Below are 22,537 nucleotides of genomic sequence, written 5' to 3'. Positions count from 1 at the left end.
TACTGAGTTGTCACATCTATCAACCAGACAACAGTTCCACATGCATATTCATCATTATGGTAATTTCATCCAAAGCGCTTTAATGAGTTCACAACATTAACAGCTCAGATGAGGTGATGAACAAAAGCTTTGCAGCTTTTTTCCCCCCTTGTGATTCTTACTGAGAAAACCCTGTCACTGACTCATAATGAAACATTTATTTGGTACAATTTTCCTGAGCGTGCTAAACAAATGTGTAGGGCATTGCTGTATAGTAAAACTGTCAGTTTTGTTTATTTATTCCTCGCGGTTTAGGAATAATGTGGGCAATGAGCTGTTTCAAGAATTCAAGTTATGTTTAATGAAAGTGACCACCAGATGGCAAATACACTCATATGTGGAAATTGACTCCACTGTCTATTCAGTGTTGTAAATATTCCATATACCATTCCAAATGACACATTTTAAGGGTCTTACACTCTACAGTCAAAGAGGGCTCTGACAAACTAATGGGGTGAATCTGTCACCTAGTGTTTAAATTAAGAGGTGACACAAAAGCTCGTGTCAGCTCTTGTTTTGTCAGGGGGGCAACATCGATCCAGGGTACTGTTTATCTAGTCTATGCAAACATATGAATGTGATGACAGGGAGTCTGGAGACACAGAAAAGGAAAAATCCTGAGTAAATCAGTGGAGAACCACAACAAAAGCAGATGTTCACGAATGGAACAACGATTCTATGAATGGTTTGATGAGCATGAAAATGATGTGGCTCAGACGTCAGCCCAGCTGAACATCTGTGGGAGATTGTGGACTGACATGTGAGACCCAGGGCAAGCTGGGGAGATTATCTCTCTCAGCTTGCTTGGGAATGCCTTAGTGTCCGACCAGGAATCTGATACACATCAGAAGATGGCTGGATGGATGGATGGACGGACGGACGGATGGATGGATTTCTGACCGTTTTCTCCGCCATCATCTTCAGAACACCACAGGAGGGAATATCTATATGGAAGAATAGTGTCCCATCCCTCCAGGAGAGTTCCTGTGGCTTGGCGAGTCAGTCCCACGATACACTGAAACTCTTCATGAAGAACCTTGTGGCAGTGAAGGCTCAGTTTGTGGCTCCACTGCAGTTGAAGAGGTGGGATAGAGCTTTTCAGGGAGCATTATCAGGTGAGCAGGTGAACACTCCCGCAGTGAATCTGCTAATCTCTGCCTCCTTCTTCTGCTGTAGTGTGCAGGGACCCAGGGAGAGAAGGCCTGAGAAGTGTTTGATAATTGACTAGCTTTTGAATTAAATGTGTCTTATTGCCGAAAGGTTTTGTGCATGTTGAAACTGCTGTCCCTGTGTGGTCTATACACTGCTGTCACAGAGCTATTGGCATTGACACCATCGGGCAACTACTGGTGGTCGCCCACTTGTGAGGACATCGGTCATATGTTCACTGACAGCATACTGAACAGTAAGTGCATTTTTTAAAATGGTTTTATTTAGACACTGGCAACAACTGGTCAAAGAGAGGGAAAGATTGTGGTCTGGTTTAATAAAGAAATGCCGATCACAATGATCTGTATTTCAAATCCACTTTAGATGGAATCAGTCTCTGTCTAAAGTGAGAGCAATTCATCCTATAATACTATTGCCCACACAGTAATAATTATATCACAATACAGGAAATCTGTGCAAGACTGTCATCTGGTGAAAGGAGTAAAAATAGCCATAAAAAGACAAAAAGCAGGAAACATGAAGTTTCTGGGATTCTGATAATAATTAGTAAAAGAGTGTAAAATGAGGAAAGGCTTTGTGTTTTTTTTTTAACCCCAACATTCAACGTAGTACTATGTAGTTCATCTCCAAATCATATTTGGTGATACCAAGAAGACATCTGGGCACAGAGTCGTATATCTGCAAGTATTTACTCATAAACATCAGACATCGTTTCTTCAAGGATAACATGTTGCATGTAATATAGTTCCACAAATGCAGTAAAGTAGTCGAAAAGAAAGACAAGAAAAAAGTTCCAGAAAAAAACACATTGTGTATCTAGAGTGTCATCCAGAACGTCATTCAGTACAACATACTGCCGCTTCACGTGTTGCACACATTAACAATTGCTTTGAGTAGCATTTAGTAATACTAAGTTGCAAAAATGTAGCCAAAGGTCATCCGATGATGGTCTTCCCGTGCCTACTCTCCAAACAGGCAACTCTGGTCAAATGCTTTACTTGTATTACGGTTAGGTGATAATTAACTTCACTGAAGTTGCAGTAAAAAGAAAGGAAAGAAGTGTGAATCGCATGCAGAACCCTCACTCGTCCCTTGTTAAATGCGAGGAAACAAAGAAATTGCATCGCCACTGAACTCTGTACAGAACAGCTATTAAAAGAACAAAATGACCGATACATTTTTATCTTCACAAAGAGAATATTTCAGACCATCAAGAATACCCATGTGGACCTTTTATACAGACCTCTACAGTAAAATTCATGGCGTACATTTGCTCATGATTCTATCAATCTACACTGCTTTTAAAAACCTGGTATGTACAATGCAATGAGCAGTCATCAATCCACCTGCACTAGATTTTCTTCTATAAACAAACTCTATAAAATAATAAAAATACCTTCTGTTTTGCTACAGGGAAACTACATCATTTTGCTCTCAATGTTTCCCTCACTATAAGCAGGTAAATCTGACCACTTGGATAATATTACAAGCTGCAACACTTCCTCTGTAGTCATGATATGCATGAAAATAATATTTAAAACAATGTAATAAAGTGGCTGCATATATTTAGAATCCTTCCACTCCTTTAAAGGAAACCTATGCAAGTGCAAATACAACTGAAAACAGAGGAGGAAAAACAGTGGTATCATCTCCAGTGCGTGTGCTGTTTTTGCAATGCATGTAGCACCCTCTTGTGGTCATTTCTTACACTTAAACTCAAGCGTTCAAGGGTAAAAAGGCGATTTCAAGCCATTTCCCTACACTCTACATTCTGACTAGTGTGTAAAGAAAAATGATCAAATCTTTATTTCCACCTCTCGTGGACGCTTTGTGTCAACTGCCAAATTTCTAGTAGATAGAGATTAGGATTTGATCACAAACACATGCTGAACTGAGCAGGAAATGGTGAACATTCAGTCGCAAGGAGGCAAACCTGCCATTTGGGTCTTCTGTTGGCACTTTGTTTGGCAAAATGTTTCTACCTTTACCCTTGAAACTGCTCTCAAGTGACTTGAGCTCCACCAAACTAAATAAAAATACTCAGATGAAGCAGAGCTGATTTCAAAATTACAGATCAGTTAACCTCTTGATATCAGGATAAAACAAAAACAGACACATTTTCCCAAGAGTGTGCAACATGTGTGGCATATGTAACATATGTTCAATCAAAATTCAAGGTGTTCCTCTTAACACCAGCAGCCTTTGTGTTGGTCGCCAGCAGCGCTGTCACAGAGTCCCTCCTCTTCCTCCAGGGCAGCGAGATTGAGCTCATCGTTAATGGACGTCCGGAGTAGATCCAGGTCCTTTTTGTTGGCCGCCAGCACTTGCTCAGCCAGTCGTGTAAAAGTCTTTGGAGGAGACACAGAAACATGATCAGAGACCAAGTAGTTTCTCCCTCCGATGCAATTATGACTATATGCTTTTCTGTGCATGGCCTTGAGAGCAGCGTCTCGTCATATTACCTCACCTCACTTATATTATGATTGGTGAAGGCACTTGTCTCAAAGAAGTCCATTCCATAAGCCTTGGCCAGCTAGAAGACAGATTGCAGTGAAAACAGCAGCAGTTCAGTTTGTCAAAAACAAAAAGGATTTCGTTTGGAATTAGGAGGACATCAGGACAGTTTAAAGTAAACTCAAAAATAAAGTTCTACTTGTATTTTTTTATTTATCATTTAACCTAAACTGAACCAAAATGGTGCTAGTTACGCATAGCCAATAATGCCAGAATGACCCACCTTGACACCTTGCTCAGTGGCCACCTGCCTCTTGTCCACCTCGTCTGACTTGTTCCCTACGAGGATCTTCTGGACCTTGTCAGGAGCGTACTGCGGGGGTTTGTCATGTGGACATGAAGAGATATTTACAGATACGGAAGATGAATAAAAAACAAAATTAAAGAGATAGGATGGGAGAGAGCCATTTCAAATGCCAGGAGGATGCGTAGGAGCTATAGTGTTCAGGAAATGAGACCTAGATTAAAAGTAAGTGGGAAGCATGCCAGTATCAATAGGTGATATATTTGGAGAGACCCTTAGAGGAAATTAGGTTCATAATGACTAAATTAACAGCATAAGATCATCTGGGAAATGATAAAGGGGAGCAGCAGATGAGAGAGCTTTATGAAGCCAATAGAAAAAGTCACTGCATGTGGAAAATATGTGTCCTTTTTAATATTTATGACAAATGAAGACGAAACATCGTAAACGCAGCATCGCCGTCAGGTCAGTGTGTTTGGTTTCTATCACACCATGCCAGCCATATGTTCTTTGTCAAGCTAGAGCCTCTGCACACTCAGTACTTTTGTTACTTTTGGGCCTTTCTACAATGTGGAAAAAATATGCCTTATTTATTGAGTTCTTAAATCCCCAATCACAGTGACTCACCTCATCCACATCGCTGGCCCACTTCATGATGTGCTGGAAAGATCGCTCACTCGTGATGTCATACACCAGGAAGATTCCCTGAAGAGAGATGGTCACAGATTTTTGAAAACATGGTTGTTGTTGTTGTTTTTAAACACCTTTAAGATCCATGCTTATAAAATGTTCTCCGTTGCTTGAACCCAAATAGGAGCATTTCATAAAACATTAATATAATTCCCATAAACAAACCAGACTACCACTTGGAAAACTGGCTGCCTCTACTGGCAGTGTATCCCATGTTTTGAGCCACGGGCTGCATGAGAAATCCACTCAATTGTTTTATAGCACAAAACAGGATAAAGACACTTTTCTTCCAATTTCATTACCAGTTTCTGGTAACTGGACAATTAAGTTTCAGCCAGTTTAACCTCTTTAGCAGCCCAAAGCAAATCTCACAGATGACACCGCCGTGGAGGGCTACACAGAAGAGGAGGAAAGGAAGGAGGAGAGCATTTACAACACCACTAGTCTGAGATAAAATTCTTTTGTTTTGAAAAGCTCGCAGTAGCAGCTCGACCGTGATCCCTTTAAGGGAAGTAACTTAAGTAGCTGTAAGGATTAGTCATGGGTTATACTTGCAGCTGGAAGAAATTGAACTTAAAACAGATCAGATTTTAATTTGTGCTGCTTCTCAGTAGAAATAATATTACAGAAATGTGTGGCTCGCTGTGGCAGAATCATTGAAGGAGACTTAAGGTCAGCTACCTGTGCTCGTCTGTAGTACTGCTTAGTGATGGTCTGGTACCTTTCTTGGCCTGCAGTGTCCCTGCAAGACAAACACATACGAATATGCATTATAAGTTTATAATTCAATGACATGTAGTGTAGTGGCCTGGTTCTTAGAAGTGCTGAGGGTACAGAGGACATGCATGAAGCAAAATTTTGACCAGACACCTTAAATACAAATTGCAATAAAAGCAACACATCTCAAAAAGCTCACATTTTCACACCAAAAAGAGCAAAATTTGTGGTCAGTTGAGCTTTTTTTAATGACACTAGTGCAGCTTTTGGGGTGTCACAGTTAAGACACTAAAGGCAGATGGAAATATGTGAAATGTGTTTGTGATCTGGTTAAATACATAGACCTCATCTCAGGCGCCTGGGTGGCTTAGTGGTGAAGCCTGCGACCACATACATATACCGTGTTGTGGTGCGGGCGGCGCGGGTTCGGGTCCCGGCCTGTCGCCAATTTGCCCGCGTGTCTTCCCCCTGTATCTTTCCCCTATTTCCTGTCTCTCTCCACTGCTAACAAAAGCTGCTGTGACCAAAAAAAAAAATACATAGACCTCATCACACTTCACTGATGTCATCTTTTCTAAAAAAAAAAAAATTTAAATAAAAATGCCTTCAACTTGAGCATTTATTACACGTATTTTTAACTATTTTTAATGAACAAACATTACCGTTCATGCTTCAAAATTTCAACTTATTTCTACAATGTCATCACCAGTGGTTAAACTGAGGAAAATTTCATCACTGAATTGTGATTTGTGATGGGATGGAAACGGCACGCTCCAAAAAGAATCAAATGTAAACTAGCAGTCTAAAGCTACAGTAAACAGAATATAATCAATATGCAAGTTTTTCACTGTTTTCACTGATCCTATAGAAGTCTCTGAGAAACAGTGTTCTGTATTGAGCTCTCTAAACACTTTCCTGCTGAGTTTATGGGCTCAGTCACTCATTTTGTGTCATACTGAATAAAAAAAATCAAAAATATTTTTGGTCGTACTATGTTTCAAACTGTTATCTGTGTTATGAAACTGAGTCTTTCACATCACTGTGGAGGAATTTTGGCCCACTCCTCTTTGCAGAGTTGCTTTAATTCATCTACAAGCATGAACGACCTGTTTAAGGTCATGTCAAAGAATCTCAATCAGATTTGAGTCCAGAATGGGACTAGGCCTCTCCAAAACCATTAAACCATTCAGAGGTGGTCTTGCTGGTGTGTTCGGAACTTCGGGGCACAAACTTGTGGACAGTCGTTCTCCTTCAATATTTACTGGTAGAAAGCAAAATTCCATCAATTATGGCAAGTTGTGACAGGACTCAAACCTTCCAAAAAGTTCAGCTTTTGTCTCGTCAGCCCACATAATATTTTCCCAAAAGTCTCAGGGATTATCAAGATGGGGTTTTTTGGCAAATGTAAGATTTGTGTTCTTTTTGGTCAGCAGTGGTTTTCACCTCACATGGATGACATTTTGCTGAGTTTTTTTCTTATTGTTGAATCATAAACTCTGACCTTAACTGAAGAAAGTAAGGCCTGCAGTTCTTTGTTCTGGGCTCTTTTGAGACCTTTTGGATGAGTCCTCGATGTACTCTTGGAGTAATTTTGGTAGGACAGCCACTCCCGGGAAGGTTCACCACTGTTCTAAGTTTTTTTTTCGATTTTGTGGATAATGGCTTTCACCGTGGTTTGCTGGAGTCCCAAAGCCTTAGAAATGGATTTGTAACCCTTTCCAGACTAAAAGATCTCAACGACTTTGTTTCTCAGCTGTTTCTTTAGATTGTGGCATGATTTGTAGCCTTTTGAGATCTTTTAGCCTAGTTAAGTGATTTTTTTTTTTTATTTAACACGTCTGGCAGCCATCAGGCCTGGCCTGGGTGTGGCTAGTGAAATTTAACTAAATTTTCCAAAAAATGTGGTCAATCACTGTTAGCTCATGATTTAACAAGGGGGGCAATTACTTTTTCACACAGGAGCAGGTAAGTTTGGATAGCTCTGTTCCTTTAATAAATGAAATCATCATTTAAGAACTGCAGTTTGGATTTACTCTGGATATCTTTGTCTAATATTAGATTTTGTTTGATGAGCTGAAACATCTGAGTGTGACAAATGTGTAAAAAACTAAAAAATAAGGAAGGGGACAAGTGCTTTTTCACAGCACGGTATGTGCATACCATCTGACACAGGCAGCTATGACTACTAACTGCCAGCTAGGTCTCACCGCAGCTAATCGCAGTTGCTGAAATAGACTTCTCAACATTTTTTAAAAATATAATTATCTGACAAATGTCACAGATTTTGGTGCACACAAAAGCTTCTTTCAGCCTTATTTCCAAGTGAGTGGATACATGTGGATGCCCTTCCTGACACAACCCTCCTAGGGATCGACGTCTCCTAGTTTCAAACCAGGGATTATTCATGTGTTATGCAAATGTGTTAACCACTACACTGATGTTACTGAATTTACAATTTTACTTTACTATTTTAGCACTAATTAGCAAGTATCTGTGTCAGTATGATGCACCCATACAATTTATGAATGCACTTTGCTAGCCTGTTAGCGCCACCCTTCAATCCAAATATGTGAAATGACATGACCTCAGTATTCTTGATAATAACCACAGCCCTGTTCATTACAGGCATAAGCCATGAGAATGGCTGCATACTGGAAATTCACATTTTCTGAAACAGCACAAGTGTCGAGAAATATTTAATAACTTTATTCTGAATGTCACGCATAACATCTTATAACAAGATTTTGTCTCTTTCCAGTTTCTTACCATATCTGTATCCGAACTTTGATACCATCTATTAGCAGTGTCTTCATTTTAAAGTCGACCCCTGTAAAGGAGAAAATATAGTTAGGAAACACAATATTACATTCACAGAGTGGATTTATTTAATATTTCTCCCACAGGGAGCCACGCAAAGCCTTAATGCCCTGAATGTTGTCGGAATTGTATACTCTCTCCAACCGGTAAGTGACTAACATTAATTAATCAAGCTTGTCCAACAGACGGAGGTTCACCACTATCTGCTCCAGCTTTGCAACAACACATTAACACAAAGACAGCGACATCATCCCTGTATAATCAGCCTGAGAGAAGGTCAAGCTAATGATCCAGCGAGCAGTGAGTGCTCGTTTAGTTTAGTCCTTTGTATCGATCGCATGGGGGGGTGTCGGGGGGGGGGTGGAACAAGAAAAAAAGGCCTATATGATAGCTGAGCACTGCATAACAGCAAAGAGGCGGGATGGGAAAAAAGAAAAAGGAGCCGAGATGGGAAGGGGGTTAAGCTGGAAGTCACTCACGCTTCAGTGATCTCTGATCTATTTCAGACAGCTGAGGGTGATATTATTCATAGAAAGTCAGACAGGGCCGAGTTTATTTTTCAATCAGGAGGACTTTGTGCATTTTTGAACATATATTTAGAGTTTGTTTTCTTTCTTTGTATTCATATTTTGCTAGGAAATGTGCAGCAATTTATAAAAACATGGACAAACATTAATGGAAGTGCAGTATTTAAGGCAAACAGAGTGTCTACAATTCTAATTAGCTTGAAAGTCAAGCTCCGTGGAGCCCAATCCACGAGTGATAGCGTTGATTGTTTTGTGCTCTTTTTTTTTTTTAATTCAGATATGCTTTTACTGCATTGGCAGCATGTTTGGGATCATTGTCATGCTAAAAAAAAAGAAGCTTTTGCTAATCAGATGCTTTCCAGATTCTTTGTTATTAATTTCATCAATTTTGATTTTTTCCTATTTCTTGAGGACATAACTTTCAAATAAAAAATATTCCTCACTGCTCACCATGCAAAGTTTTCAGCTAGTAGTTCTTTGGGAATCACATTGTTGGTCTTGTGGCTGTCAACTCCAAACCCCCTGAATATCAATAATAAGAAACAGCAGCTACCGTAAGTCTTTAACATCTTCATAGGATACACTACAATTCCTAAACAAAGCAATCTGGTTTTACATTCAACTCTACATTTTTTTCCCTCATTTCCTTTCTCCATCTATATTCTCAGACTAATGCAGCGAAGTCAATACAAAACAAACCTACAGGCTTCAATAGACCAAACTAATCCCTTGGAAATCAATTAACTGTTCATCCCAATTAACCTGATACGCAACACCCCAGTGCCGCAGCTGGCATCCCGCTCACAGAGAGAGCAACTGAGTCCAATCGATTCACAGAAATGGAAAAGCTCCAGTCTGTGGTTTTTATTATAAGGTTCATTTTCCAAGATGCTGACATAAGAAAAAGCTGGCATATCTACTACAGCTGGCCTGACTTCTTTTCAGACTATACTTAAGCTAAAAAGGAGTCAAGTGAAGGCTGCTTGGAGGCTGGAGTGCACTGACTTGACAGTAAGGGGCCTCATTTAAGTTGTATTCAACCTTTGCCTTTGAGCAGAGAGATTTCAGACTAAGTGAAAGGTCAGCATCACAGTCAGCAGCTTGCCGTGCCCGAGGCTTGAGACAAGAGAGAAGACTATTAAAAAAGAGGCTGTCTTCCTGCACTGTATTAAGCCAGTCAGACAATTATTCATGCAAACTAGAATGATTTCAGCATGAAACGCAGATACAGACAGAAAGCCTAATCGGCCTCTGCAGCCTACCCGTGAATGTCTGCAACTAGGAATCAGACCAAATCTGGAAAATCATGGAAACCAAACTGCTGAATCATTAAAGCCTGAGTTCTATTTTGAGAGAAGTAAGCAATGCTTCAGCCTACACTGTCATCTTCTGTCTTCTTCCAGCTGTCAAACAAATCAGCTTCAATGGGCTTTTCATCCAGCCATCCAGCCAGCCATTTACAAACAACTTATCCAACTGATGGGAAGAAGGGGCTGGCTCCAGCTCACCCATCAATCTGGCAGGGTGCAAGCAGGACGCTCTGAAGCTGAAAAAGCCAATGAAGCCAACTCAGAAGTACCAAAACCTGTAGCTCAGAGAGTGGCCTTAACTTATCTTTCTGCATACTGGAGTTAGGAGGACATGGCCTCCTTGACTTACAGTTGTTCTGACACAGGCAACTTGAATCTGCTCGGCCTCACCTCTGGCAACTGAAGTCGCTGAACTGGACCTCTCTAACGTGTTTGTGCTGTCGGTGCTTTTAGGAGCATTTTAATGGACTTTACAATGAAGAGTTCAAAACCTGTCAGTGCCATCACAGTGGCTGCACTTATCATTTATACCATCTCTGGTCCACAACTGAGCAAAATGAGGCAAGTTTAGAAGTAGGTGCCCTCCTGAGGTGCACAGCATATTGCAAAGTATCAGTGAAGCTTGATACAAAGACATCCTTCAGCATAAAAATGTCCATTTGTTCTGAGCTTCTTATCACTGCAGTTTTTCACCGCATAAGAAAATGTGTCAAATGCCCTGAATACTATTGTTGAAGGACAGATCACAAAAGCATGTCTCTGCTGCTGCTGCAGCCATAAATGTTTTTATCTGTTGCAACCATCTGCAACCAGTTAAACAAGTCTCCAAAGGAAAAACACAAATACATTTGAATGACAGTCTGTTACTCTTTGATATATTAATGCTTTTGTTGTGTGTGTGAACTGGCAGAGTCTATTGTCCTGAGGCAATAAATGAATTGAGAATTGAGCTGAATTATGACTGTGACTTCCACACATTTGAGTTAGCAGCACGAATACTGCATACTAAACTCTGCGCTCAGCTTTTGTGGCTTAAAAAAAAAAAAAAAACATTAATCTTGTGCAACACCTTGAAAAAATAAACGCTACTCGTCAGCTTTGCTTCTTCCCTTCAGAGGCGCAATGTGCACAGTATGAGAGACAGCAGCTAATTGAACATGGCAGCATTTTGCAATCAGCAGTGTGAGGACCATGTAAAAACAAATGGGTACACACCCAAAATTGACTTGACTAATTACTGAGATGACTGTGTTGACTGTGCAAGACGGATTAGGCCGTAAAATATGTCAGCGTGCTGTAGGTAATGGTGACAGGCTCGCTAATAGATGGATGGACGGATGGATGCTCTGGCACTGACACCCAGTCACTGGGGGATGGATCTGACATGCATGACTAGCATTACTAGCAGAGGACAGACAACAGCTGTCAACAGCTGTTGTCATTGGAGAACACAAGGACAAGGGGCAATCCTTCTTTTGCAATAATAAACTTGTCATCAATCTGCACTAAAACACAGTCTTATTAGTATTATTAGTACCAGACGCGAGTTGCACAGCATTCAGATCAGAATTTTAGTCATGCTGAGACAAAGGGAAGACATTTGTATCGTGTACAGGAAAAAACGTGGAGAGATTTATGCGGCTTGCAAAACCCGAAGGGAAGAAGTTATATTTTTAAGGCTGTTAATAGCACATGAGAGATTAAAAGCAAGAATGAAGATATGAAGGCAAAACATGGGACAGTGTGATGGATGTCAAGAGAGTAAAACAGTGGAGCGTGTCTTATTAAGATAAAATAATCTAGAGAAGTTTCAAAAACGGGCTGTGCAAGAGAATTGTTTAGATCAAGGGTTCGTAAAGTTTTTAAGATTGAATGTTAATTTATGGAGCCAGCATGTGACTGAAGAACAAACAGAGAAAGGGCCACACCATTTAGTTAGTGTTTGTAATGTGTCTGCTCATAGGGAGGGTGGCTTATGTTGTCATTTTGCTGGCTAATTTATATTTTAACCAATAGAGAAGTGGTTTTTATATTCTTTGGCACCTGCTGTACTTGTCAGTTGCAGGATGACTTGTCTGCCTATGATGGCTTGAACAGAAGGGAATTCAGGAAAAATGTTGCTATAACATAAACTACCGATGACTAATATTCATTCCTTGCAGTGATTTTGCAATTTAGCCGCAGTCAACCCAAGCAGATGACTGAAATACACCTGACTAATAGATGTCAGCTTCCTCAAAGGAGAAGGAGAAGAAGAAAGTGGAGTATAGAAATGCTGAAGGCACAGACTCTAGTATGTATGAGTAGTTTAAGAAATCTCCACTTAAACCTTTTTTAATCATCATTAAAATGGCAGAATCCACACATATCTTTAAACAAGCTAGTTTTACAAGATTTTACAATAAAATCTGGTCACAGATCTTGAGGCGTATGAGGACATATATGAAAAATTTCTGCAAAGCCTCCAGAAAGAGTTGCGTAAAACATATTAAATTCATAGAGGTAACTTGAGCCAGCACTGGTTGAGGTTAAGACGACAAGTTTGGGAGGAACAAAAGTGGTAATCTCGCAAACTTCCATAGCCTGTACCTAATCTCTGCTTGAGGGTGGCGGCTCAGCTGTGTGACGTGAGCCACTTCTGGCTGACTGTCTGCAGCTGAGGGCATTGTGGATGAAGGAGCGAAGCTGTATCGGAGATTTTAAGAGGAGGAAAAAGAGTTACTGGCGTGGGGGAACAATCTTGGCTGTGTACTGTGAATCTTTTGGTGCAGATGAGTCTTGTGCACCGTATAGGTTTGCCTTATTGCAAGTATTACCCCAGATTTATACCAATTTGTTCCTTATCCCATGGCCTAAAATTTCCTCCAACTTTACCTGTACAGTACTGTGCAAAAGTCTTGAGTCACCCCTCACTTTTTTTATATTTGCTTCCAAGGAGCCATTTTTAAAAAAATTTTTTAAAAGTGGTCTTGAGCAAAAGTTCAGATTTTCTGAAGATTTGGCTGCTTTTTCACTCATTTTCAGTCCAGTCCTTGTACCTGAACATTTTCAAAAGAATTTTTTTTGAACCATTCAACACTGAACGATGAATCATTCAAGCATAAAAAAGGCACCTATAGCTCAAGGGATGAACCGGTGTTACACACAACAGACAAATTATCAAATAACCCATTTAAAATTGTATCTTTAAAAATTGTATCTGTGCTATCTTCCCAGAGATAACACAGTTTGACAGGCATAAAATAGTATTTTTGCACCATTCCCAAAGAACAATTAGCTGAAAACTTGGCACATCTTAGCAGGTGTGCATTGTGCCCTTAAAAAAAAAAAGAGAAAACTGGGCTAGAGGAGGGCAGAAAAAGAAGCAGCAAGCCAAAAGAAGTAGGAAAAAAATCAAGCAAAAGACCTGACAGACCCTGAGAGATCTGACCCTTCAGTTGATCCATCTACTGCATGCTTAAGCCTCATCAGACATGCGCTCAATGGCTGTCAAAAAGTCATTCTTAATGAAGCTAAACAGGGAGAAAAGATTGAGGCATGCCAAATTACACAAGAACTAAAAAATCAGTGGCAAGAGGTCTTACGGATCAATGAATCCACATTTGAAATTTTTGTTTCAAATTATCGTCAATATGTACAGAAGGTCAGGAGAGAGGTGCTACAGTGAGTGTCTACAGCCATCTGTAAAACACAGTAAAGGTTCTGTCATGGTTTGAGTTTGAATTTCAGCCAACTGAACACAGAAAAGTACCATCAGATTCCTGACGCACCATCTGCAAAGCATCCGATTGGCAATGGCCTAATTTTTCAGCATGATGAGGATCCCAAACACAATGCCAATGCATTAAAAGCATACAGGGATAGAAAAACACACAGTGGAACTCTATCAATTATGGATTGGGCTCCCCAGAGTCCGGACATCAGAATTATTGAAGCAGTGTGGGATCATCTTGACAGAGAATGGAACAAAAGACAGCCAACATGTCCTTCCGGAAAGCCTGGAGAACTATTCCTGAAGACTACTTAAAGAAATTATAAGAAAGCTATCTAAGAAAGTTCGGGCTGTGTTGAAGAATAAAGTCGGTCATACTAAATATTGACTTTCAAGCTTGCTAGAATTGTACAAACTCTGTTTTGGCCTTATATGTTGTATATCCATGAATGTTTGCACACGTTTCAATAAATTGCTGCACCTATTTCCCATTTTCCTAGCAAAATATAAAGAAATGAGGGGTGACTTGAGATTTTTTGCACAGTACTGCATGCTGTCTCTATAAGAATAACACATTAGAGAAATGTCAGGAAGTGCAATGACAGAAACATGCAGCTAAAGTCCCCAGCCATCTGAAATTTCCTGCCAAACAGGACCACAACTATAACCACCTCAGCTGATATCATATACTTCTAAGATTACACTCTCTAAGCCAACACCTCTGCTTCCCTGATAACCTCCTTACAATAGGATAACCATCTGTGCTGGCTGTAATCCATTTCTGACCCGTTAGACTACTGAGCTTATCAAGTAGCAGCGAGCTGTGTGTACGACCATAACACCACCGGGATCAGTATGATGTGGACAGCTGCTTATTGAGCTATGATATAGAGCAGGGCCGGGCTGATATTTTATTGGTGTTTAGACAGCCAGGAGCTCCAATGAGGCCAGTGACAAGACCGCCAAGGTAACAGTGAGGAAGATTAAACTCAGCAGTGTGACTGAATACATTACTAAATCATCTCTGCAGCTGCTCTTTGTCAACACGTGTGCACGCTCCAGCCCTGAACACAGCTACCTGTGAAAATAAAATGAAATACTACAGTGAGTGAGGAGGTATTAGTCATTCAGGTGTGATCAGAGCTCTTTCTCCAATCACTGTGTGCTTGCTTGACTTTTATTGTCCAATCGTTCCTTTTCTATTGAGCTGAAACCAGGAAACTAAGTAATATTCTCTGTTGATGCAATGCCAGTTTTTATGAATATATCACTGATTGTATTTTATGGTAGAAAGACTAAGTGACTCACACCAAACACTTGCATACACCTCTTTCAAGAAGGTGATGAATAAACCATGGTGTAACAAATTACTGTAAATAATAACAGGAATTTTTTTGTAAGGTGAGTAAGGTGCTGCTCTTTGTGAATACAGTTGAATAATGTAAATGCTAATGCCTCTGATGGAAAATAATAATAACAGTAAGCTGCTGTGACGTCTAATGGCATAAAAGAGCATTAGAGAGGTCCCACTACTTCAATTAGTGCATAACATAAGAAATTAAAAAAACAAAACAAACAGAACCCAGGGGGGACGTGGCTCGGATTATGGGAATGTGCTTTTTTTAGTTCAAATTTAAAAATTTGCGATATTATTTTGCTTATCTGGTGCTTAGATTTAGATTGCTGTGAATGTGTTAAGTGGTTTAGCTGGCAAAAAACGTCTGTATCTTATCACAGTTAAAGAAAGACAACAAACTCAATTCAGGGGACACAGATGAGGACAAGATTTTAAGAGCCTGTTTTGCACGAGTAAATGGGCTGTTACATATTCAGAACTGCCTTAATTCTTTGTGAAACAAACTCAACAAGTTGAGGAAAACAAATCAGAGATTTTAGTCCACAGTGACATCATAGCATCACACAGCTGCTGCAGATTTGTCAGCTGCGCATTCATGATGCAAATTCCCGTTCCATCACATCCCAAAGGGGACTCTACTGGATTGAGATGTGGTGACTGTGGAGGCCATTTGAGTGCAGTGAACTCACTGTCACGTTCAAGAAACCAGTTTGAGATGATTTGAGTTTTGTGACCTGGAGCGTAGTCTAGCTGGAAGCAGCCACAGAAGATGGTACACTGTGGTGGGCATGGTCAGCAACAATACGCAGGTAGGCAGAGGTGGCAAAAGTACTGACATTCTGTACTTAAGTAGAAGTACAAGTACTTGTGTTAAAAAATACTTTAGTAAAAGTCGAAGTACTTGTTCAATCTTTACTTAAGTAAAAGTAAAAAAGTACAGGCTCTGAAATGTACTCAAAGTAAGAAAGTAAAAGTAGTTCTTTGGAGGACGTTTCTACCTGCTATTTTCTGTAAAGCTAACTGAACCTCATCATATATTATTGTAATAATATAAAATAATACATGAGAATACAAATGTTATTCCAATCTAAATTTTAATTCTAATGAATGCACTCAGCTTGAATCTGTTCTGTAGGCCACAAACAGTGAAAGTGAATTCAAACACAGCTCTGGTTTCTGTGTCCTCCATAGTAGAAGGTGACTGTGCCTCCACCTAAACACCAACATGAGGATACTCAGGGGTTACAGTGGGATTCAGAAGGTGGAGGAACCCTAAGAACAGCTGTAGTGGCTCTGCATGGGGAGAAGAACCACAGCTTTCTATTGTAGCTGCAGTAAATGATGTTGGTGTGCAGGCTGTGATCAGCTGACCTGCTGCTGCTGCTCTGAGGTTTACTGCTCTGTGTGGATGAACTGAATTCACAAAGATGTAACCCAGTATTTCACAGCTATCTGAGCTGATCTCCATCCCCTACACTGACAGCATACAGGCTGTAGAAATGTTGGATTCAGTGATCTCAGCATCAGCAGCTTTGATTCAATCATCTCTGCTGCACTGATGTAACCTGTAACTCTGACCATGAACACAAAGTGCACCAACACAGAGCTTTACTTTACTTTACTCTAAATACAGTACAACAAGTGACCTGTTTATTACACACTAAACTGCAGTATTTTCATACAATCTCTGAATTACACAAAGTCAGCATACTTCAGTTTATTTCCAGTCCTTACCTTTAATTCTAGCCTCTCTTCTTTCCTGTCCTCTTTCTCCATCTCTGAGTGAACTTCTCTCTTGCTCTCCCTGAAATACAGCAGCTCTGCTTTTAGCTAGCAGACACACTGTGTGACAAAACTGCACACATTTGTGTGTCTGCTGATATTGTTGAGCATTTAGAAACGTTGCATTTACCTGCCACACGTTACTCCCTTCATGCTCGCTCCTCTTCAGTAGCGCTAGCTAAGCTGTTTATGTGCCGCAGCGCAACTTACGGACTCGGTCCGGCCCGATTATAGCGCTATAAATGATACATTAATTATATGGGTTGCGTATTTAATCCCTTTGTACTCGATAAGCCCCGGGGGATGGAGGATACGCCAGTACGATTGTCTCTTATATGTTATTATTCCTCAGTTTAGGCTCAGATCGGTTGATGTTTGAGGCGCACTGACCGGAAATAAAAACTTCTCTGACGTGTTAAAAGTAACGAGTCTGTTTGAAAATGTAAGAAGTAGAAAGTACCGATACTTGTGTAAAAATGTAGGGAGTAAAAGTAAAAAGTAGTCAGAAAAATAAATACTCAGTAAAGTACAGATACCTGAAAAATCTACTTAAGTACAGTAACGAAGTATTTGTACTTCGTTACTTCCCACCTCTGCAGGTAGGTAGTGGTGTTTAAATAATGCTCAGTTGGTACTAAAGAAAAAAGAGACCCAAAGTGTGCCCAGAAAATATCCCAACTATCCCCCACGCCATTACACCACCACCTAAACTGTTGATACAAGGCAAGATCAGTCCATGCTTTCATGTTGTTTATGCCAAATTCTAATTCCACCATCTGAATGCTGCAGCAGAAATCAAGACTCATCATACCAGGCTGCTGTCCAAATTTGGTGAGTCCATGTGAACCGTAGCCACAGTTTCTTAACTTGGTTGTAACAAGTAGTCACCCAGAGAACTGCGGCTTACTTGATATTTTCTCTTTCTCTTTTTGTTGGACCATTTTCTGTAAACCCTGAAGATGGTTGTGCATGAAAATCCCAGCAGATCAGCAGTTTCTGAAATACTCAAGAAACCAGTTTGAGATGGCATCAACAACCACCAGAATCACTTTTTCTTCCCCATTCTGATGCTCGGTTTGAGCTTCAGCAGGTTATCTTGACTGTGTCCACATGCCTAAATTCACTGAGTTGCTGCCATGTGATTGGCTGATTACATATTTGTGTAAATGAGCAGTTGAATTCATTTATAAAGTGTATACATAAAGTGAGTGTATATATAGATCTATAGTACTTTAACAGAGTAATAAACTGTTAATGGTAATTACAGTAGGAGCATTAAACTGACATTAAATAATAACCAGACAGGTGATAATATTAAACTGTAAAGCCTATATTTTACACAGTAAAGTACTGTAATATTTTAGAGTAGGAAACTGTTGTTCTAAATTACAGCAGGTAAATTACAGTTTTAACACTGACAAATCTTTCTGCCATTACTTTATGGTAAATGAATACAATTTGTCAGAGTTTAAGTTTGTATCCTGTAACTACTTCCTGTAAAAAAACAAGGACTGATCTGTCATCAAATTCAAAAAAAATATTTAAGGTCATGTGACAACAAAATGCTGTAAAAACACAGGAAAATGCTGCACTGAAAACAATGGACATGTTTGCCCAGCTGCATTTTTGTAGTTTTGGTCTGAGGCTGTTTTTTTATGGTTTGAACACAGCCTATTAGCTCAACAACATGTCAACATGACAATATCCAGTGCACCACCATGTTTTGATGGACTTCCGCTGTGGAAACACTTAATTGGCCTGTAAATTGTCCTTTCCCACAACCGAGATGTGCGGAAACACAGAATATCGGTCAGTGGCTGACCACCTTAATGCTCTTGAACCAGGTTCAAATGCTGTGCCAGCAATCAAATTCCATATATCCACAAATTTCAAGTATCCACATATTTTTCAATATCTATTAATTATCACACTGTTTCGGAGCTGTTCGTCTGCATTTTGTGATTTTAGCATTTTGAGTAACAGCAGGAGATGTCTTCAGCTTAATGAGAGCCTCGGCTTTTTATATTTGATGGAGGAAAAAATGAGATGCTATGGGATGAGCAGTTTGGGGATAATTAGGAGGAGAAAAATGAATGAGTGGACCCTAAAGGGGCCTGATGAATAATGGAGCTACCCATGAGGGGGACAGGGGAGAGAATTATATCCTTCTGTCAGTGTGAAGGTTGGGAAATTATTCATTGATCTTCTGAAGGCATCACCCTGAGTTTTTCTCTTCTCTCCTTCTCTCTCTCCTTTGGACTTTGTGGGTCGTGTTATCAGAGGAATAAACTTTTAATAATTCATGTAAGAACCTCTCAGCGTGGCTTGTAGACACCACCTGCCCACAACTGTCCTGTATGAGTGCCTGGACTTCACCGCCCACGAGACAACAGGATTCTTAACACCTCCAGATGTGCCTGTGAACATTGGGTACGGTGCAACAAAAGCACGAAAAAGTCAATATATTCATGTTTTTTAACATACACAGACAGCTGGATCTTTCTTGTAGGAGAAAAGAAAGCCTTGCTGCGTAGTAGAGTGTAAGCATCACTCTCCAGGGTGGATGTTTCCTGTGGAGCGCTATAGGTCTAGGACTTAAAATAGCATACTGCAGCTTTAGCAGCTGTAAGCATGTAGGCATACATCACATCTGGCTGGAAGAAGGTGAGGGCAACAGAAGCATTCAAAGCCTACTGAGCGTAAGAGTCTTAAAACTGAACTCGAGCTTCTTGGTGTGTGGAGTGTTTGCAGGAGGAGCATTCAAACAATTACAAAGGCAGATTAATTTAACTACTAAAGGAGTCCAAAAATAAAAATGAATAAATAGAGGAGCAGTTGTATTTTGTTGCCTTTTATATTAGATCTTTGAAGCAATATTGTCTGTAAATCATGGCTTAACACCAGATTCATGATTCATTGCCTCGACCTTATCTGGACAACATGTTCTGCTTGTCTTTTCACTACAGCAGTCAGCTATCACTCACAACCAGCAGGAGTATTTCCTGACTTTTTCTTCACCCACCAGCCATGGCAATATATTTGCATTCTGTCTTCTTCATTTACTGAAAGATATTTCTCTCTATTAACCAAATACACACACACACACACACACACATAGGAGACAGCTGCTTGCCACACAAGAAGAGAAAAGGGCTCTGCAGCAGCATTTGAGAAAACCCACTGCTTACTGTATGTCCTTATTTCCCCCCACCTCAAAGGGAGGCATGGTAATGCGCCTGTCGTGACTCTGAATCCAAACTACAAACTGCACAGCCCATATTAACTATGAGAACGAAGGCTGGTTCGGCTTTGCTGAGTCAATAGTCACCGTCTGAAATGTGGGGAATCTAAGAGTGCATACTTTCAGTTTTTTTGCAAACAGAAAAGGAGCTGAACATGTCAGGGTCGGCCCTGTCAGTCACACAGAGAACATCTGATTTGTGCGGAATAAGCTAGAAACCTGGAGGTATAACTTATATTAGTCAGTGATATTTGCAGTTTTATAATTTAGCACAAAATCTTTGCGAGATTTGATATTTAGCTTAAAGATGTCAGTATGGGTCATTAAATGTATGAATGTATTGAGTTAGAAAGAATTTCTCAAAAGCCAGCGGAGTCGAAAAATGCATACCTGGGGACTCTGGGGCTCGGTTTAACAGGGGTAACATGGGAGCTGATGCAAACATCCAATTCTCATATTTAAAAATATGTTTTTGCAATATTTTGAATGCCATTCGTTTACACAGTCAGTGCCAAGTGGAGTTGGTGTTACTCATCTGCATGGCTGCCAAGTGTTGCCCCCCCCCCCCCCCCCCCCCCCCCCCCCCCCCCCCCCCCCCCCCCCCCCCCCCCCCCCCCCCCCCGTCCCCCCCCCCCCCCCCCCCCCCCCCCCCCCCCCCCCCCCCCCCCCCCCCCCCCCCCCCCCCCCCCCCCCCCCCCCCCCCCCCCCCCCCCCCCCCCCCCCAAGGGCTTCTCTAACCAATCCAATCAGGCTTATCTATTTGTGCTGTATGAAATTCACTGCTATGATTAAATAATAACGCAGCATTTTCCATTCAACACTCACTGGATCTAACTGGTGAAATTTAAAATTCAATGGCCACAAAACACGGGGTTGATGAGGAAAAAAGAAAGAAAGAGAGAGAAGACATAAACAGAAAATGATTGAAAGAGCGTTAAGATAAATGAAGAAGATGGTTAACGTTAAGTGCAGAAAAAAGGTAACAAGTCCTGCTGGCGGTGCAGTGTCTTTACGATGGTGGAGATGTGAGATGGGTTGAAATTCGTTGTCCGTGCATCTGCCATAACAAACTGTTTTCCCAACCCCAGAATCTCCGAGAAGCAGGAGTCGGAAGAGCACATCGTACTGCTTAGCCATAATGTTGCACGTATTGTTGAATATAAAAGCCAGAGTCAGCTAACTCAGCGACGGATGAGCAGTCCCTCCCCACCTGCATCCCATGTCTGCTCAGAAGCTCAGCATATACGGCTGTGGCTTTGCTTCGTTCTTTTTTTTTTTTTTTTTTTTTTTGTGCTGGGTCGGTCGGTAACAAAACAAGGATGCCCCAGCTTCCCAGTCAGCCTCCAGCTTCCAGTGGGCGCGGTGGACCACCGTCAGGTGAGACTCAATGAGAAAATGGCACTTCCGGTGATGCTTTTCAACATAAATCCATATTTTGCTATTAGTTTTGAATTATCATATTTAAAAAGAAAAATACTATTGCCTTTTAAAGTTATGATAGAGAGAAATAATACACCAATCCAAATTCTCCCAGGCAAACTGGTTATTTTCAACTGTATATAAGGTGACTCTAACAAAACAAAATTTAAAATGTTTAGGTGCTTTGGAAATGACTGAATTAAATGGTTGTTTAATAATCTATTTTTAAAGTAAGAAAAAGACCTTAGGTTCGATTTTTTTTTTTTTCTTTAGTAATTGTAAATTATGGAGCTACTCTGGCCCTGAGTTCCTGTTGTTAGAGTCTTGTAATCCCTGTCTGGGTTGGGCTTATTGTTTTGTACCCAATGAGAAACAATAAAATAAATCAACATCAATCAAATAAATCATGTAAGATTCTGCTAGTTTAAGCAGATCTATATTTGTAGCCTTCTCCCGGGCAGATTCAGTTTTATGTACTCTATAGGTTGTCTTGCGGATATGGTACCTTTCTAAATGTTATTTATGTATCAGTGAATCAGCATTGGTGTGACAGAAGAGGATGCCAGGGAAAGGGTGATAGAAGGCATATGATCTACTGTGGTGTCCCCTAAAGGGGGAATCAGTGCTAATTCAATCATTCAAACCACTTCAAGTGCCATAGATGGGCAAAAGTTAACCACCTCTCTCTCTCTGTGTGTGTGTGTGGTGTGTTGTGGTGTGTGTGTGGTGTGTGTGGTGTGTGTGTGTGTGTGTGTGTGTGGTGTGTGTGTGTGTGTGTGAGACTGTGCTATCTCCGTTCCTGTTCATCATGTACACCTACAGAAACATTCTGAAGATTCTGCAGTGGTTGGATGGATTAGTGATGGGCAGGAAGAGAACTACAGAGCATTAGTGAATGGTTTTTGTGGAGCATTCTGGGAGGAATAATCTTCTTCTGGATGTGTGCACTTTGCTGTGGTCTGCTGGGCAATCGTCACTGAGGCTGGTGACACCAAAAG

At 40.6% G+C, this 22,537-nt stretch overlaps 1 protein-coding gene across 2 annotated transcripts; it reads right to left on the bottom strand.

Moving 5' to 3' along the window:
* Window positions 1-1,634: 1,634 nt before the first annotated feature.
* rab15 (RAB15, member RAS oncogene family) lies at window positions 1,635-21,402 on the bottom strand. Of its 2 annotated transcripts, XM_030721658.1 has the most exons (8): window positions 21,134-21,402; window positions 20,057-20,059; window positions 8,141-8,201; window positions 5,339-5,399; window positions 4,595-4,672; window positions 3,947-4,036; window positions 3,677-3,742; window positions 1,635-3,557 (listed from the first exon to the last, which is right to left on the bottom strand). In XM_030721658.1, exons 1-8 carry the CDS (start codon window positions 21,255-21,257, stop codon window positions 3,396-3,398), a joined length of 645 nt encoding a protein of 214 aa, XP_030577518.1. In that variant the 5' UTR covers window positions 21,258-21,402; the 3' UTR covers window positions 1,635-3,395. The 2 variants fall into 2 exon arrangements, with proteins under 2 accessions (XP_030577518.1, XP_030577516.1); XM_030721656.1 differs by lacking the exon at window positions 20,057-20,059 and having other exon boundaries at window positions 1,637-3,557; window positions 8,141-8,202.
* Window positions 21,403-22,537: the final 1,135 nt, after the last annotated feature.

This window comes from Archocentrus centrarchus, chromosome 24 (assembly GCF_007364275.1).
Source record: "Archocentrus centrarchus isolate MPI-CPG fArcCen1 chromosome 24, fArcCen1, whole genome shotgun sequence".
In the NCBI taxonomy this organism is placed as follows: Eukaryota; Metazoa; Chordata; class Actinopteri; order Cichliformes; family Cichlidae; genus Archocentrus; species Archocentrus centrarchus.
Note: the sequence above shows the minus strand (reverse complement) of the source record. Positions and strands in the feature narration are given on the sequence as shown.